At 42.1% G+C, this 17,981-nt stretch overlaps 1 protein-coding gene and 1 pseudogene across 8 annotated transcripts in view; both read right to left on the bottom strand.

Moving 5' to 3' along the window:
* The window catches only part of LOC103889357 (putative uncharacterized protein FLJ46235), a 381,099-nt pseudogene that overhangs the window by 38,621 nt on the left and 324,497 nt on the right, over nucleotides 1-17,981 (bottom strand).
* LOC129058781 (uncharacterized) overlaps nucleotides 1-17,981 on the bottom strand; it is a 58,968-nt gene that overhangs the window by 25,778 nt on the left and 15,209 nt on the right. For 6 of the 8 annotated variants that reach the window (XR_008524161.2, XR_008524162.2, XM_054553456.1 and 3 more), the window contains exons 1-2: nucleotides 2,402-2,503; nucleotides 1,197-1,329 (exon numbers count right to left, since the gene is read on the bottom strand). Coding sequence is in view for 4 of the 8 variants with exons in the window: in XM_054553456.1 (XP_054409431.1) it covers nucleotides 1,197-1,329; nucleotides 2,402-2,420 (152 nt within the window). In the remaining 4 variants the exon portion in view is untranslated. Of the gene's footprint in view, nucleotides 1-1,196; nucleotides 1,330-2,401; nucleotides 2,512-17,981 lie in introns of those variants that run through there. The other 2 variants (XR_010139853.1, XR_008524160.2) reach the window with 1 other exon arrangement.

Genomic DNA, 17,981 nt, shown 5'->3' with positions numbered 1-17,981 from the left:
AGCTAGGTGAGAGGCCTGCCAAGGGCACTCTGGGCACTACCTGGGCACTCTCGAGCCCATCATCCCCTAGGCAGGCTGCACTACTTGGTATTTGCAGAGCTGAGGGGGTGGGGCATGTGGGGACTGTGAAATCGCCCTGAGACGACCCACAGTCCTCAGCTGGGAAGTGAGCGGTGCATCTCCTGCAGCATCCTCCATCCCTAGAGCCATGGGGCCAGGAGAACTGGCCCTTGCAGCAAGTGAAAAGCCTATTATTGACTCCCTCCCTAGTCATGTAGACTGTGAACCAAGACACTCATATCAGGTAAATGCCTTGGTCTCTGTCACCGAGGTCACCAGTAGGCATTCCCAGATACAGTGAAGGTCCTCACACCAAGATATGCACCTGGCCACCTGAGGAAAGAGAAAGGACTATCTGAGGGGATGGGGCTGAGCTGGGTGTGGAGTGGTCCTTGTGGGTCTTGGTGAGAGGGAGGGGGTGCAGCATGAGCCAGGCCTCAAGGCAGAAGGACAACCAGGAGACAGCCTGGAAAAAGTGCTGGGCCCACAAGGGCTCAAGGCTGGACAGAGGGGAGGTGGGATAGGCTGCAAAGTCCTGAGGTCTGAAGATTGGCCCTGGCAGGAAGAAACCAGGTAAGGTGGGGAGTTACCTACACCCTCGGGGCCAGATGCAGGCCAGAGCCAGCCAATTACCAGGCCCTTAGGGAGGTGTGAGCCCCTTGAAATGATGCAAGGGTTTTTGTTTTTGTTTTGGAGACGGAGTTTCACTCTTGTCGCACAGGCTGGCACCTTTGCCCAGAGCAGGCACCAAGATTTCTGGCTCTGGGTGTGACCTCAGTCTGGCGAAAAGCCCCAGCCCCCACCAGGACCACCTACCCCCTAGACTACTTCAGGTGCTGAGCCCAAGCCAGGGGCAGGAAGCTAGACTGATGCCTAGGGTAATCCCAACAAAGTCCCTGGTTCCCTGCAGCTATGGGGCTGACGGGGAATTACAGCCCAAACCCCAGATGCTGGCTCTCAAACTAACACTGAGCCCTTAGTGCCCACAGGGAGATACAATCAGCACACTTTCCAGATGGGGAAATGGGCTCAGAGAAGTGCAACAGCCTTGCCCAATGCCCCAGACCAGGGCTCCAGGCCCAGAGTGTTCTTTTGTCACTATGTCCAGAGGGCAGCAGCTGCTGTGATGTACCCACCTGAGCCTGGCAGCTTTCTCCAACTTTGGAAGCCCAGGAGCATGGCCCCTGTCCACAGATGCAACCTGGCATGAGGCGTGCCCAGAGGGACAGAGGCAGATGATTTTCGTCTCCTCCACTGGATTGTGAGGGCCTAGAAGGAGACAAGGGTCTGCTTGAGAAGGCAGTGAATAGTGAGCAACCTCAGGCAGTGCCCCTCTGGATGGATCCGCAGTGCCTGGATGGAACCTGGCTCAGACAGAGCTCAGTTCTGCAGGTCCCTGAGGCATGGAGAGTTCACAGCTACCAAGTGTAGGAGTCTGGATTCAAAGCCAACAGCGTGACTCCAAAGTCCCTGCCCTAGCCCCTGGACCACCCTTGCAGGCCCATCAGATGCTCAGGCCAGCAGCACAGCCGGCCAAGACCAGGGAAACTTGGGGAGCCTCAGAGCACCCCCAGGTATTCCAACCTAATCCTGGTACCCCTGCCTCTCACCACCCTTCTTCCTGCTTTAACCTCAACCCCTACACAAAGCCTGGGCCACTTAATGTGGCATCAAACAAATGCCTCAATAAGTCAGAGTCTAATCTTGAAAAAAAAAAAAAAGACTTAACAGATATACAATTGCACATTAGAATGCTAAAGACCATAAACATATAACAACTTAAAGTACATATAAATTCAATATATATCCAATCATTGTGACTATGACACAGTAGAATATTAAAATACTATTTTCAAAATGTATACAAGCTTAATGTTCTGTGTATTCAAACTATTTATTCAAAATACAAATCATCAACATAATTTGCCACTAATATTCAGTCCCTTCACAGGACACATGATTCACTGGGAGTTAATAAATTAGCAGCCGGCAGGCAGTGACACACAGCAAAAATGAAAACCAAGAGGTGAAATAGTTCTGAAATAAAGGTTTTAATGCTAACAGAAATCACTGAATTACTAAGTCATTAGCACTAATTTTGAGCCAACTAACTAATTAATATGAGATGATACAATGTCCTATACTTTGGTAAATACGGACTATGTTTAAACAATGTCTGTAACGTGACTTTCAAAATGCTCCTGGCTTTACAAAGATGTGATTAAGATGTAGTAATACACGCTAAACCATTTCCCCCTGCAGAGCATGTGGTAACTTTCATCAGTCACATTGAGAGTCCAGAAGATAAAGGAAAAGGTCGTGGATTTCGCTGAGAACTTACCAGAGTTGAACTCCCTCATTTTCCATTCCCCAGCATTGGCGGGTTCTGGGACTGGTGGCTGCGGTGGCTTGTTGATCTCTGTCTCTTAGAAGGTGGGGAATAATCATCATCTTGAAAAAGAAAAAATGGTCATTACTGAAGGAATCATCTTTGGTTACAGCCACCTCTGGGTCAATTCCCAACATTCAAAAGCTGAGCAGGGCTTTAAAGCTATCTTATTAATAATTATTTCTGTATTGCGAACTTCAGCATACTTTTTTCTAGTTACATTTGAAATGTTATTCTTTTGGGATGTGCTCAAGTGAATACTGCTTTTTCCTCTGTCTTGCTTCATTATTTTTTAGTTTGCTTCATTTGAATCATCACTGTAAGTCTCCCCTTCTCCTCAAATAACTTTCAAATTGCTGCCAAGAACTATGTTCTGTTTTAAGGCTTTTGAGAAAAAACTTTCAATGAAGATAGCCACCTGAAGTTATATAAATATAGAAGAAACAGGATAAAATAAAGCTTAGATTGGAAAAAATATTTAAGATTATACAAAATTCAAGCTAAACAAGGGAAGCTGAGTAATTGTATGTTCAAATACTTTTAACAAGTGCAAAACATGTAGGCTTAAAGAAATAGAGCTGGCCAGGCACGGTGGTTCACACCTGTAATTCCAACATTTGGGAGGCCGAGGCAGGCAGATAACTTGAGGTCAGGAATTCGAGACCAGCCTGGCCAACATAGTGAAACCCCCTCTCTACTAAAAATACAAAAATTAGGCCAGGAGCGATGGCTCAATGCTTGTGATCCCAGCACTTTGAGAGGCTGAGGCGTGTAGATCACCTGAGGTCAGGAGTTTGAGACCAGCCTAACCAACACAGAGAAACCCCGTCTCTACTAAAAATACAACATTAGCCGGGTGTGGTGGCACATGACTGTAATCCCAGCTACTCGGGAGGCTGAGGCAGGAGAATCCCTTGAATCCGAAAGGCAAAGATTGTGGTGAGCCGAGATTGCGCCATTGCACTCCAGCCTGGGCAACAACAGCGAAACTCCATCTCAAAAAAAAAAAAAAGAAAAAATTAGCCAGGCGTGGTGGTGCATGCCTGTAATCCCAGCTACTTGGGAGGCTGAGGCAGGAGAATCGCTTGAACCCAGGAGGCTGAAGTTGCGGTGAGCCAAGACTGCACCATTGCACTCCAGCCTGGGTAACAGAGCAAGACCCTGTCTCAAAAAAAAAAAAAAAAAAAAAAAAAAAGAGAGAGAGAGAGAGAAAGAAAGAAAGAAAGAAAGAGGGCTACATTATTTATGAAACAGATACTGTTAACTCAGTCACCAGAAAGCCTGTGTATAAATGAGCAGTGAGATATTCAAGCACAGCACACACACACTTCTCAGGACAGCTGTTGTGAGAGTTCCATGCTTGTTTCCTTCTGGATACATCAGCAACTCACTCTGCTATGATCCTGCAATATATCTCATGTTAGAATTAGAGACATCTGGGCCAGGCACAGTGGCTGACGCCTGTAATCCTAACACTTTGGGAAGCCGAGGCAGGCAGATCACCTAAGGTCAGGAGTTCGAGACCAGCCTGGCCAACATGGTGAAACGCTGTCTCTACCAAAAATACAAAAAATTAGCTGGGCATGGTGGCAGACGCCTGTAATCCCAGCTACTCGGGAGCCTGAGGCAGGAGAATCTCTTGAACCCGGGAGGTGGAGGTTGCAGTGAGCCAAGATCGTGCCACTGCACTCCGGCATGCGTAACAGAGCAAGGCTGTCAAAAAAAAAAAAAAAAAAAAACAGAAAAAGAAAAAGAAAAAAGAATTAGAGACATCTGGATCAAATCAGCTGCCAGTCTCGCAAAGTGTTGGGTAACATCCGATTAAGATTGCTGCTTACACATCATCTATAAAATACTGAAAATATCATTTTAAGAAATCTCTTTTTTATTTTGAGACAGAGTTTTGTTCTTGTTGCCCAGGCTGGAGTGCAATGGTGCGATCTCAGCTCACTGCAACCTCTGCCCCCTGGGTTCAAGCAATTCTCTTTCCTCAGCCTCCTGAGTAGCTGGGATTACAGGCATGCACCACCACGCTTGGCTAATTTTGTATTTTCAGTAGAGACAGGGTTTCTCTATATTGGTCAGGCTGGTCTCAAACTCCTGACCTCAGGTGATCCACTGACCTTGGCCTCCCAAAGTGCTGGGATTACAGGTGTGAGCCACCATGCCTAGCCAAGAAACCCTTATTTGAAAACAAGCCAGGCGCAGTGGCTCATGCCTATAATCCCAGCACTTGGGAAGCCAAGGCAGGTGGATCACTTGACGTCAGTAGTTTGAGACCAGCATGGGCAACATGTTATAACCCCACCTCTACTAAAAATATATTTAAAAAATTAGCTGGGTGTGGTGGCGGGCACCTGTAATCCCAGCTTCTCAGGAGGCTGAGGCAGGAGAATCACTTGAACCTGGGAGGTGGAGGTTGCAGTGAGCAGAGATCATGCCACTGCACTCCAGCCTGGGTGACAATAGAAAGACTCCATCTCAAAAACAAAACAAAACAAAACAAAACAAAAAACCACTAAAAAAAAGACTCCATTTCAAAAACAAAACTAAAACCAAAAACACAACACAAATGAAGTATACAAATGAAAATAATTACTGTGTTAAACACAGTTTCATAGAAAATAAAAGACCAATCAAATACAATAAGCTGCCTTCTTAGATGGGTATGTTATTCTTTTACAGCTAAAGAAACGGGCTCAGAGAATGTTCTTTGATTGGACTGTGTTGCATCTCTGGACAGTGCAGCTGAGATCAGACTTTGTGTGTAACTCCACTAGCCTATCAGGGTGCCTCTCATAAAGGTAAGAAATGTAAATTTGGCCTAATATACAAAGTTGCCAGGGCAGCACTGGGTCAATTCTACATACAGTACTTCTATGTTCATCAAGGGAAACCTTAAAGGAAAGTGAAAATGCTTCTAGAAGGTGACTGGACACCAGCGTCTTTGCTTGTTGCCTTTGGGCTCTTCTTCTAAGGCCAACAGTGACCTGAAATTATTGACTAACTTTTCCAATCAAGTGGACAAAATGGTACCAAGGTTGCCAACATCAGACAAATTCACTTGAGGGCCTTATCTATGTACTTTGAAAGACAAAACTGCTTTTGTAAAGGATACTGTATTTCAGAAAAAAATCATATTAACAACTAATAACACTGTAAAATGCTGATGTGTTGAATGCTACTTCAGAAAAACATGTTCAAATCTAGGGAAAAAATTTGATTCAAAACTACATATCAATTATCTAGCTAGCTAGCTAGCTATCTAGAGACATGCTTTCATTCTATTGCTCAGGATGGGAAGCAGTGGGATTACCATAGCTCACTGCAGCCTTGAGCTTCTGGCCTCAAGTGATCCTCCTGCCTCAGCCTCCTAACTAGCTAGGGCCACAGGTGGACACAGTTACGCCTGGGTTTTTGTTTGTTTTGTAGAGACAGGGTTTCACTATATTGCCCAGGCTGGTGTCAAACTGGAGTCTCGCTGTGTCGCCCAGGCTGGGGTGCAGTGGTGCGATCTCGGCCCAATGCAACCTCCGCCTCCCAGGTTCAAGTAATTCTCCTTTATCAGCCTCCCAAGTAGCTGGGACTACAGGCATGCGCCACCAGGCCTGGCTAATTTTTGTATTTTTTGTAGAGACTGGGTTTCACCATGGCCAGGCTGGTCTCCAACTCCTGACCTCAGGTGATCCACCCGCCTCGGCCTCCCAAAGTGTTGGGATTACAAGCGTCAGCCACTGAGCCTGGCGGAGCACTTTCTTCTCTTATTAAGTAGCCTAACCCAGGTGGGGCGCGGTCCCTCACGCCTGTAATCCCGACAACTCTGATGGCCAAGGTGAGAAGATCGCTTCAACTCAGGAGTTCGAAACTGGCCCGGGCAACATAGCGAGCCCCCCCCCCCCCCCCATCTCTAGAAAAATACAAAAACTAGGCCAGGTGCGCACCACGCCCGGCTAATTTTTGTATCTTTTGTAGAGACAGGGTTTCGTCATGTTGCCCGGGCTGGTCTCGAACTCCTGAGCCCAAGCCATCCATCCTCCCGCCTCGGCCTCCCAAAGTGCTGGGATTACAGTAGGGCCCAGCCAGCCTCATGTTTTATTTAGCAGTCCCTCCCTGTTGCACACTTTGATAGTTTCTTAATTTTTTTAGACAGGGTTTACCTCAATCTCGCAGGCTGGAATGCTATGGTTGGATCATAGCTCACTGGAGCCTTGAACCTTTGGGCTCAAGTAGCTGGGGGGCTGAGGTAGGACTACAGAGATGGGGTTGCACCATGTTGCTAGGCTGCTCTTGGCCTGAAGGGTCCTCCCGCTTCGGTGGCGCCAGACATAGTTTTCTATTTTTGATCAACATAAACACTGTGCTGGGTCTGAATTTTTCAGCTACCTTTCTTCAGCCGGCAACACACAGACCTGGCGGGGAGGTCGCTGTTACCAGCACCCACTCTGACGAGAAGACTGCCCAGCCCCAGGCACTGTAGCGCCCCAGTGAGGTAGCCGAACACCCGGCGCCTGTGACGTCGCCGAGGCCCACCTCTACGGTGTCGGCGAAGACGCGCGCTTGTGACGTCACAGAAGGCGCGCCCTTGTGACTTCACGGAAGGCGCGCCCTTGTGACGTCTCAGGGGGCCGCCACTCACGCGGAGCCAATCGGAACTCGCGGCGGGGCTGCTGGGTCTTCCAGAAGCGCGCATGAGCGGACGCTGGCTACGGGTGGCCGGTCGGGATGTAACCGGCTGCTGAGCTGGCAGTTCTGTGTCCCGAGGCTTCTGCCCGGCAGCAGCCGCACATACGCTGCGAGGAGGAGCTTTACGACTTCCCGGTCTTCGGGGCCGGGTGCAGCAAGGGCCAGACGCTGCCCTAGCAGGCGCTCCGCGCCAACCGGCCGGCACCTGTCGCAGAAGGTGCAACCGATCGCACTGTCGCGCAGAAGCTCCTCAATGGCCAGCTCCAGCTGCAGCCCCAGCCGCCCACTCGCCTCTCCTGAGCCTGGGTACCTGCGTCCCACAACACCTCCCCCAGCCAGGGCCCGGGGACCCCCGGGAGCGTCCCCGGCTACCTGGCGCCGCTCATCCTGGGCAGGGTCGGCCCCCTCTGAGGCTGCCGGGCATGAGGGAGCTGCACCGCTGAGCTTGACCTCTGACGGCCTTTTGTAATAGCATTAAGTCTTTGAAACTTTGTGGCGAGGTAGAAGGGGCTAGGAAACGAAGAAAACATCTTTTTAAAAATATAAGCGATTGGCTGGGCGAGGTAGCCCACGCCTGTAATCCCAGCACTTTGGGAGGTCGAGGCGGGTGGATCACGAGGTCGGGAGTTCAAGACCAGCCTGGCCAGCATGGTTTCACTGAAACCCCATCTGTACTAAAAACACAAAAATTAGTCAGGCGTGGTGGCGGGTGCCTGTAATCCCAGCTACTCGGGAGGCTGAGGCAGAGAATTGTTTGAACCGGGGATGCGGAGGTTGCAGTGAGCGGAGATCGCGCCACTGCACTCCAGCCTGGGCAACAGACCAAGACTCTGTCTAAACAAACAAATATATGTGTGTATATATGCGATCGAGCCCGGGAGGTTGAGATTACAGTGAGCTGAGATTATATAAGCGATCAAGCACGGGAGGTTGAGGTTACAGTGAGCTGAGATTGCGCCGTTGCACTCCAGCCCGTGTAACAGAGGGAGACTCTGTCTCTAAAAAATTATATGCAAGTGAGAGCTTTTCTTCCAGCCTTCATGCTCAGACTGAAGAAAGTAATTAGGCCAGGCCCTGTGGCTCACGCCTGTAATCCCAGCATTTTGGGAGGCGGAAGCGGAAGCGAGTGGATCGCTTGAGATCAGGAGTTCCAGACTAGTTTGGGCAACATGGTGAAACCCTGTCTCTACAAAAATACAAAAAATTAGCTGGGCATGGTGGCACGCACTTGTAGTCTCTGCTACTTGCCGGGCTGAGGCGGGAGGATCGCTCAGCTGCAGCCTCGACCTCCTGGGGCAATCCATTTCAGCCTCCCAAAGTGCTGAGATTACAGGAATGAGCCATCGTGCCTGGCTTTACACTATCTTTTAATACTTTTTTTGAAAATGGAAACTTTTACAGGCAATTCACTTCCTTCAAACTAATGATAAGGAAGTGATGCTGTTCTGTTCTGTTTTGTTTTTTGTTTTTGTGGGGTTTTTTTCTTTTTTGAGATGGGGTCTTGCCCAAGTTGGAGTGAGGTGGTGCAAACAAGGCTCACTGCAGCCTTGACCTTCGGGCTCAAGGAATCCTTCCCCGTCAGCCTCCCCAGTAGCTAGGACTACAGGTGCATGCTACCACGCTTGGCTAATTCTTTTTTTGAAATGGAGTCTCACTCTGTCTCCCAGGCTGGAGTGCAGTGGTGCAATCTCGGCTCACTGCAGGCTGGTCTCAACCTCTGACTCGGATGGTCCACCCACTTCTGCATCCCAAAGTGCTGGGATTACAAGTGTGTAATCCATTGCGCCTGGCGATATTGCTCATTTTAGATACTAGAACTTTTTAATTTAATTTTTTTTTTTTTTTTCTGAGATGGAGTCTTACTTTGTCTCCAGGCTGGAGTGCAGTGGTGTAATCTCGGCTCACTGCAACCTCCGCCTCCTGAGTTCAAGCGATTCTCCTGCCTCAGCCTGCCAGAGTTGCTGGGACTACAGGTGCGCACCACCACACCCAGGAGTTCAAGGCTGCAGTGAGCCATGATCGTGCGACTGCACTCCAGCCTGGGCAACACAGCGAGACCCTGACTCCACAAATAAATAAATCAACATCATATGATCTGTACCAGGGTATAGGCAGGTGCTATGATCCCCACTTTTCATCCTCAACTCTAAGTTGAGTCATACATCAACCTCTAGTAAAAAGTGGCATGCTCTCAATCAAAGGGGTAAGCCCAAACCACGTGGAGAGAATCTTATCTCTTTTGAGAGCTAATATAAAAAGAATTCCTCCTAGGCGTAAAAATATTGTGACATCAGTTACTTAGGCTAAACATGCCTATTATGCTAAGTGAGTTATTAACAATAAATACTTTAACTCTGTGCCATGTTAATTATCATAATCTGATTTATAATTTGTTTTAACCTTAGGTTAAACAATAACCTAAGTAATAAAGTAAACAATATCTTAAAACTTGAAATATATGCTTATTTGTTAAAATAAAAAACAGTTTAATTTGTTTGAGACATTTGTTTGGCATGATCATTTCTTTTCTCATAAAATATATATTAGTGCTTAAGAATTTTAAGAGGTATAGTCTTTCCTTTTATAATGGTGGTTGTTTTTAAAATGAATCTGTTATTTCTGTTACATGAATACAGATACTCCTTGACTTACGATGGAGTTACATCGCAATAAACCCATTGTAAGTTGAAAATACTGTAAGTCAAAAATGCACTTAATACACCTAACTTACAAACAGCACACCTTTGCATAGCCTATCGTAAACATCCTCAGAACACTTACATTAATATTTGGGCAAAATTATCTATCACAAAGCCTATTTTATAATAAAGTGCTGAATATCTCATGCAATTTATTGAATAGTGAACTGAAAGTAAACAACAGAATGATTGTATAGGTACTCTTAAGTATGTTTTTAAATGTGGATCACTGCATGCAGATGACATTCATACTATTGTAAAGTCAAAAAAAAGTAAATTGTACCATCATAACTGAGGAAGTCTGCAGTTTATGATAATGTAAGGATTTTGGAAAACTGTTGCAAATATGTTAAAATTAATTTGTACTAATCTCTTGCACATTTGTATATTAATTGATTAAATGCTTCACCTATAGTTTTTTTCACAGAATTCATTTCATTTAAAATTTTAAGCTCAACTTTGAAAATTATAAACTGTGGGTTGAAATATTATAAATAATACTTTTTGCTTATTTTCTTTAAAAATATAAACCTATATCAAAATATATACATGATATATGTGTGTTTTTATGTATAGACACTCTGAATGCAACACATATTTTTATTTTACACTACATCTTTTCTTTTATTCCACAAATCTTGTATTAATACTAAATATCAGTCGAATTCCCAAGATACTTTTTTATGTGCCTGCAAATAAGAATTATCCTTGCTGATCTTTTCAAAGTAACTTTACCAATGAAATAAATTTGACTTTGTTTAAACATTTCCAATCTTGAGAGCTTCAGAAATCTCATGACAGAAGGTGTCCCTCCATTTGGTATTTGGCAAGTTACAATTTCCGAGTTTCTTGTTTCCCTTCTGAGACACATCAGGCAAATGAGCTTTTTACTTGGAATTAAACAGATTGTTTTGTACGTTGTGCTTCTATCGTGTTAATAAAAAGTTTCATTAGTCTGTCCCTAGTGACTAAATGTGGTAATTAATAGCAACAGTATTGGGTGGGTGACTGTGTGAGTGTGCATGTAGTATATATTTGTGGTCTTTAAAGCTATTTGTTTCAATAAAGATGACAGCATCCAAGATCCCCAAAGTTTCCATTCTGAAAGTATTTTAACAATACAGTTTCTAAAACAACCTGCTAACTTTTCTGTTAATGCACCTGTTGTTCTCTGACATGAGAAATGCTGCACTCACATAAATTGAACTGAAAATGTTTAAGTTCTTCCCTAAAGTGAGAAATTAGCTTCCCCTCAAAATCATCAGCATAATAAAAATATTATATCATGAGATGAAAGTAATTCAGCAACTAATATTCTCTAAAGAGCTAGGCCAAGATGTATTTGACACATAATGTGCTAGACATTTTGAAGAAAGTAATACAGTTCTTGACTTAACCAGAGTATAGCTAGGCACCTTCAGTGCTCAACTTCACTGAAATATCACCCATCTATTAAGAAACTTGACGCATAGTGGGCAAAGTTTAATATGTTTCAGATATGGAAGGGAATCTAAAGTAGTGAGGGGACAAGTGCAAGTTATAAGACACAGAATGAATATTGTTTTGTGTCACTAAGTGAAAAGCCAAATGTACACTATGAGATTTATGACATAAGCCAGAAACAAGAAAACATTTGCAGTCCTGAACATCAATATTTTCTTCAACTATGTGAGCCAATGAAAGAGAAACTCTGAAGAAAGATTTATACAAAAGTCACAGCTTAAAAGGGGCCAATGGTAATAGTAATCTTTTAAATAACTCTATAAAACATAACAATTCAGGTGAAAGACGGGCCGTGGACATAGACCACATATTCTATCTCTGTCACCAAATGAGTTAGTTTTCTACCCCAATATAGTTATCTTAGGTTATATATACACAATAATTTAGCAAAGAAGGGAGTGGCCATTAAGGGAACAAATCTATAACTAGGAAGAAATTTTCCCTGATAAAAGGTCCTGACAGTAGCTTTAAAAATACAAAACTGATGACTGCTATCACTCTGCTAACTTTCCATTATTACAGCTGTTTTGACAGATATGTAACTATCTTCAGCTATGAAGCATAAATTTTATGTCAAGCAAGGTAATGTCTGTTAGTGACAACCTAGCCATATTTCAAAAACTGTTGCTGCAGCGCGGGCAATGAAATGTTTAACTCTAGTAACTCTTTTAAATGATATGGTCAAGGCAACTCAGCGGAGTATGTCCAGGGGGCTTGCAACTTTCATAGCAACCATCACTTGATGGCATGTTACCTCCTCATTCATGAGAAGCTGTGGACAGAGACAGAAAAATCAAGGAAACTGGAGCAAAGTAAACCTGTGTTCTCCAGACTGCTTAATAGGGGTGGTAGCATAGCGTTTTAGTTTTGTTTTGTTTTCAGCTTTGGCATTAATTACAGAGATAGAGAGAGGAAAACGATTACAGATACACTAGGATTCTTCATTTTAGCAGTTGTGTTTTCTGAATACAATAGGCAGCGAGCCATATGTTTAAATACCGTAACCTAATGACCCCTTTGCACACTCAAACCCCTTACAGGACGGGGAGCATGCAGACTGGCAGGTACATAAGCTTAGACGAGTGCTTTGGGGCTCCAGCCCCGTGTTAGCATTTAGAGGTGAGTGCCTGTGACTCCCAAAGCCCACATGGGTGTGGCCTGTCTTACCGTGTGCTCTTTTAGCTTTGCCATCCACATACGGCTTAAGTGTTCAGCAGCTCAGTGCCCTCTTGGCACCCAGGTCTTTGTCCAATATCCAGGAAGAATCAGGTCACACATGAACGTGAAGATTGTGAATGCAGGGGTTTTACTGAGTGGTGGAGGTGGCGCTCAGCAGGATGGATGGGGAGCTGGAAGGGGATGGAGTAGGGAAGATCATCTTCCCTAGGAATTTGGCTGTTCGGTGGCCAATCTCCTCTCTGACCACCGACAGCCAAACTCCTCTCAGCATTCAGACGCTCTTTCTCTTCTTTCTGCTGCGCCGCTCTGCTGTTCTCCGGCTCTTCTGTTTGTCTCCTTCTCATCTGCTTGTAGAGCCTGGGGTCTGGGGTTTATATGAGTATAGGATGGGGGTCATGACAGGCCAAAAGGTAACTTTTGGGAACAAAAACAGGAATGTCTGTTCTCATTTAGGGCCACAGGTTTCCAGGATTGAAGGCGGGGCCTTTGCCAGGGAACTACCCTCTTCAACCCAATATTTCCCTGTCTCCTGTCCATGTCAATTGCTGGGAGAATTAATTTGAATTTAATAGCTTTTCTGAAGCCTGTGAGTCCTTCTAGTGAGTCAGTGAGCCTTCATGTTGTATTGAGAATCCCTGACACCCTATGCAATTTTAATTGTTTTCTTCTACACAATTGAAAATTTTAATTACTTTTAAAGGAATGGGGTTTTACATTTATTCATTCATTAATAAATTATTATTGAGTGCCTTGTATGTATCAGTCTTATTTTAGGTTGTAGAAATACCACAAAGTATGAAATAAAATTTCTATCTTTAATATCCATTTAAAACACAGAATAAAAAAGGAAACAAATTAAAATAATATTCTAATATAATTTGCATTTTACCAAATAAATAGACTGTGTGTGAAGAATTTATATTAAAGCTATTGGAGAGAACTGATCCCCCTTAAGGAATTTCTTTTTTGTATAGCAGATTATCTGAAGGTGTAATATCAGGGCTTTCTTCCCTGCTAGGAGTTTGATTTCAATTAATGCAAGTATCAGATGTAAAGAAGGGCAATAGCAAGTGATAAAGACTTACACTCAAGTGCTACTCTATTATACTTGGGGATGAATATTTCATGGTCAATTCTGGAAGGGGTTAAGTATAGAAATTGAACAGTGGTAAGTGCCTGCCTCAGGAGAAAAGGTAGCAGTAATTACCTCTGAAGGGAAGAAGATTCAATAAACAAGGATGTTGGAGAGCTTTGGAAATAAGCTTGACATATCACAAACTATCTATTAGTGGAATGTGCCTAGTAAAAAAGAATAAAAAATGTAATTTCCACAGGATTCTCTATGCAGAAACAAAACACAAAAAGGGGAAAAAAATGGCCTTTTCTTCCCACGCACTCAGGGTAATTTCTTAAGTCTTTTATGATCTGATAAGAAATGGAAAAGAAATTCAATTTGTAGTTAGAAAAGAAACTAAAAATTAATCACCTAAAGAAAAAAGTTTACAAATTTTTCATAGGTATAATTTTTTAAAGGTTCCATTGTGCTTCCTTTAGAAAACTTAAATATGATTTAACAATTTGTCATTTTGGTGAAAGAACTATTTTATTTCTTTTATAGACCCATTGATTTTGTCCTCTGAATTACTGCAACTAAATGGTTTTCTTCTCAACAAATGATGATTTTTTCTTCCTTTTGTTCAAAGTTGTGAGGGTTTTTCTTTGCTATTTACATCTGTGAATTCCATTCATTTGAACAAACTGTAAAAATGTAAATGAAAATAAAGGAGTAGGTGTGGAGAATTATAAGTTTGTGGTAGAGTGGGATTTCTCAGTCTCAAATCTGTTCATATTTGTTGAAATTTATTTAAAGTTTAACACTTTGGAAAAAATCAAAATTAACAAAACATTCTTAACACCTACAAATTTCTATTCACCTCTTAATTTTACTTTCAAAAACATTTTAATCCATATATTTTATTAGAATGTATTCAATAAAGAAGAGAAATATTTTTCTATGGTACATATTCCCAGGTCTTCTTATTTCCTATAACTAAATAAAATGAGAATGGAAAATAGTCAGTGAAGACTGAACTTCTCTTCCACTAAAAGAAGATATCAAAATATTTTATTAGAAATCACAAAGAAACTGGTGAGCTCACTGTTCCTATTTTAAGTATGAAAACTAAAAACAGGTACACAAAATAATTTATAATCTTTAATTTTCTAAGTTAACTATATTCATTTATTTCTTTGTATATTTTATGTTATTACTCACATGCATATAAACATGTTTAAGCAAAAATTTATGTAAAATATCATTGTTACCAGCTGAATTGTTCCTGTCTTGTCCCCCTCCTCAAAAACATTTCTATGTTGAACCTCCCGGTATCTCAGAATGTGACTTTATGTGGAGACAGGTGTGGGGTTGAGATAGGTAAGTAAGCAGGAAGGAGGAAGGGGCCCCAGGTTGGGACAAACAATTGTTCTGAGAGACAGCTAATCACAATCCATTGGCACAACATTCTGTTCCCAAATACCTGGTTCCCCACATAGTCTCTTCAGCACCACCTTATAAAACTTCCCTCCAGCCCCTGCCACTTTCCAGGCAGCCCCTTCTCTGCCATACTGCCCATTGCTTTTTTGCAATGTACTTTTCCTCCAATAAATCTGCCTTTCTTCCCCAACAACTGTGTTGCTAGATTCCTTTACCAACAGCAATGCTGGCCATGGCCATTGCATCCATGACAATAGGGTAGTTGCAGAAGTGGTTAAGTTAAAATAAGGCCCTTAGGGTGGGACCTAATCCAATATAACTGGTGTCCTTATAAGAAGAGGAAACTTGGACACACAAAGAGACACCAGAAATGTGCACACACTGAATACCATGTGAATATATAGCAAGAAGGTAGCCATCTGCTAACCAAAGACAGTGGCCTCAGGAGAAACCAGACAAATCAATCCTTTGGTCTTGGACTTTCAGTCTCCAGAACTTAGAGAAATAAATTTCTAGTGTTTTTTGTTGTTTTAGCCAAGCAATCTGTGGCATTTTCTTATGACCATCCTGGCTAACTAATACAATTATTAAACAATTAAACTTTCTATAAAAATTATGCTTAATGTTCTATTATGATGATTAAAGAATACTCTATCAAAGAGTGTTATATTTAATGTAAAAAAGTAAGACATATACAAATATAAAGAACAAAAGTAAAATAAGGTACTCTCTTACTGCAAAGATCCAAGAATCTATTGTAAATTTCAGTATGACAGTGGAAGCCCCAGTGTATTTGGTTCCTAAAGAAAGAGAGATTTGGGAAACTTTGGAACATTTCATAACTGTGGGCCAAATAGGAGTGTGACTAGACCATGTGAAAAATAACAATAAAGAAATCATCATATTTTAGAATCTTGGAACAGAGCTAAAGTAGTATACAAATGAAAACGGAGCATAAAATACATGTTCTACAAGAATATAAGCCTTGTATAAGAAAAATAGATTAATGGAATGTCTGACTCCAGTAAACACTCAAAAAAGAAACAGTGACATAAACTATAGGAAAGAAAATGAAAGAGGTAGTAGAACATACGGATGAATAAGATTATAGTAAAATAGCAAAACTATAAAAAGTTTTATTTTTAGAGGAAATGATTAACATGTGTAAACTGACAATTAATATGCATTGGAGGGGAAAAATTAAGAAGGTATAACTTGCTCCAGAAGAGAAAGATCACCTAAAAAGGACTGAGTGAAATTAAAAAAAAAATGAAAAACAAATTGCTGAAGAGGCTCATGAAACATGTTCACCATGCATCAATTACCAACTTGTCTGAGTCCAGTGACACTGGACACCCCCCAACTCACAGAAGGAAATAGAACCAGTTTACTGGAACACAGGTCAGTAGTGCACATACAAACTAAAGCGCCAAGAAAAAAATATGAGAACAATTCAGAAACATTGCAAGAGGCATGAGGAGCATGCTGAATAAATCTGACTCATGTGTATTTGTGATTTAAGAGGAGAGGACAGGGACTACGGAGCAGAAGCAATGTTTGAAAAGATAATGAATAAGAATGTTCTAAAACTCATTAAAGTCAGCAACTCACATACTGAAGAATTCTGCAAACTTCAAGCAGGGTAAATAAACAAGAAAACACATTTAGGCCCAATGTGGTAAGAATGCGTAAAATAAGTACAAAGAAAAACATCTAAAAGCCTGAGATAAAAGGCAGATTACAATGAAAAGATAAACAATCAAATGAACCATGACTTTATTACGAGAAATTACGATTTCAATGCCACTCAGTCATATATCACCAGGAACACACCTGTAGTTGAACAAATTGGGTTTATTCTTTTCAGTGAGCAAGGACACACATCATGGGAAGTCAGCTGGCTTTTCAGTAGTGAGTATTAGGGAGGACTTTGATGGGATGATTTTGGAGACCATCCAAGGAAGCAGGCACTCACTATGCATTGGGTGCTCTTAGGAAGTAAGGACCATTCTATGACTGGTTATTTCAGTAAATCTTACCTAGGAAGAGGAGCCCCTAGAATGAAAATAGAGCTTCAATTTGCAAAGAAGAGCAGTCATATTAGCCAGGAGAGGATTGTGTGTGGTATTTTGTGGGTTGCACAGTGACTTTGGCTTTGCCCACTCTCAGACACAAAATTATAAAGTGAGCTCTTGTGTCTCACCTTCCCATGGCTGCAGAGTGGGCTTTGCTGGTGGTGGTGTGGGGTGAGAGTGTGTGCATCTAACAGGAAGACAGCATATCCTAGTTGTTTCCTTGCCAGGCCAGCCTTAAATGACACTGAGTCTAACAGTAAGTGCAGACCAGTTCCAGATGCCACCACTGCTTTTGAAAATTGTAAAATAATTGAGTGTCACCTTCAAAGTGTGAAGAAACAAAAACTGGAAATCCAGTATTCCAAACTAATGAAAGTGTCTTTCAAAATTAAAGAAGGCTGAAGACATTCTCAGACAGACAAAAAACTTTGGGAGCACTGTCTTCATTGGGTCTGCCCTGAAATTACTAAAAAGAACATCCGTCAGGCAGAAGAAAAATGATTCAAAATTATGAATCAAGGATAAAGAAAGAATTAAATGTAATATAAAAGATAAAGCTACAGATACATCTAAATAAATACTGACTATATTAAAATAAGAATACTAATGTCTGGTGGAGTGTTTGTGTGTGTACATATATACTTATGTATATGTGTGTGTATATATATATACTTATGTATCTATGTATACATGTGTATATACATGTGTTTATATATACATGTATATATGTGTATATATACATATACTTAACATAATATCTAGTGTGGCAAAAGTGAAAGTAATACAATTAAAATATTCCAAGAGTCTTTTATTTTTTGGAAGGAAGAAAAAGTCCTAATTTGTTTTAGACTAAGGTAAGTTAGGATAAACTTTATGATGTCTACTAAAATAATAAAGAA

This window comes from Pongo abelii, chromosome 3, assembly GCF_028885655.2.
Source record: "Pongo abelii isolate AG06213 chromosome 3, NHGRI_mPonAbe1-v2.0_pri, whole genome shotgun sequence".
NCBI lineage: Eukaryota > Metazoa > Chordata > Mammalia > Primates > Hominidae > Pongo > Pongo abelii.
Note: the sequence above shows the minus strand (reverse complement) of the source record. Positions and strands in the feature narration are given on the sequence as shown.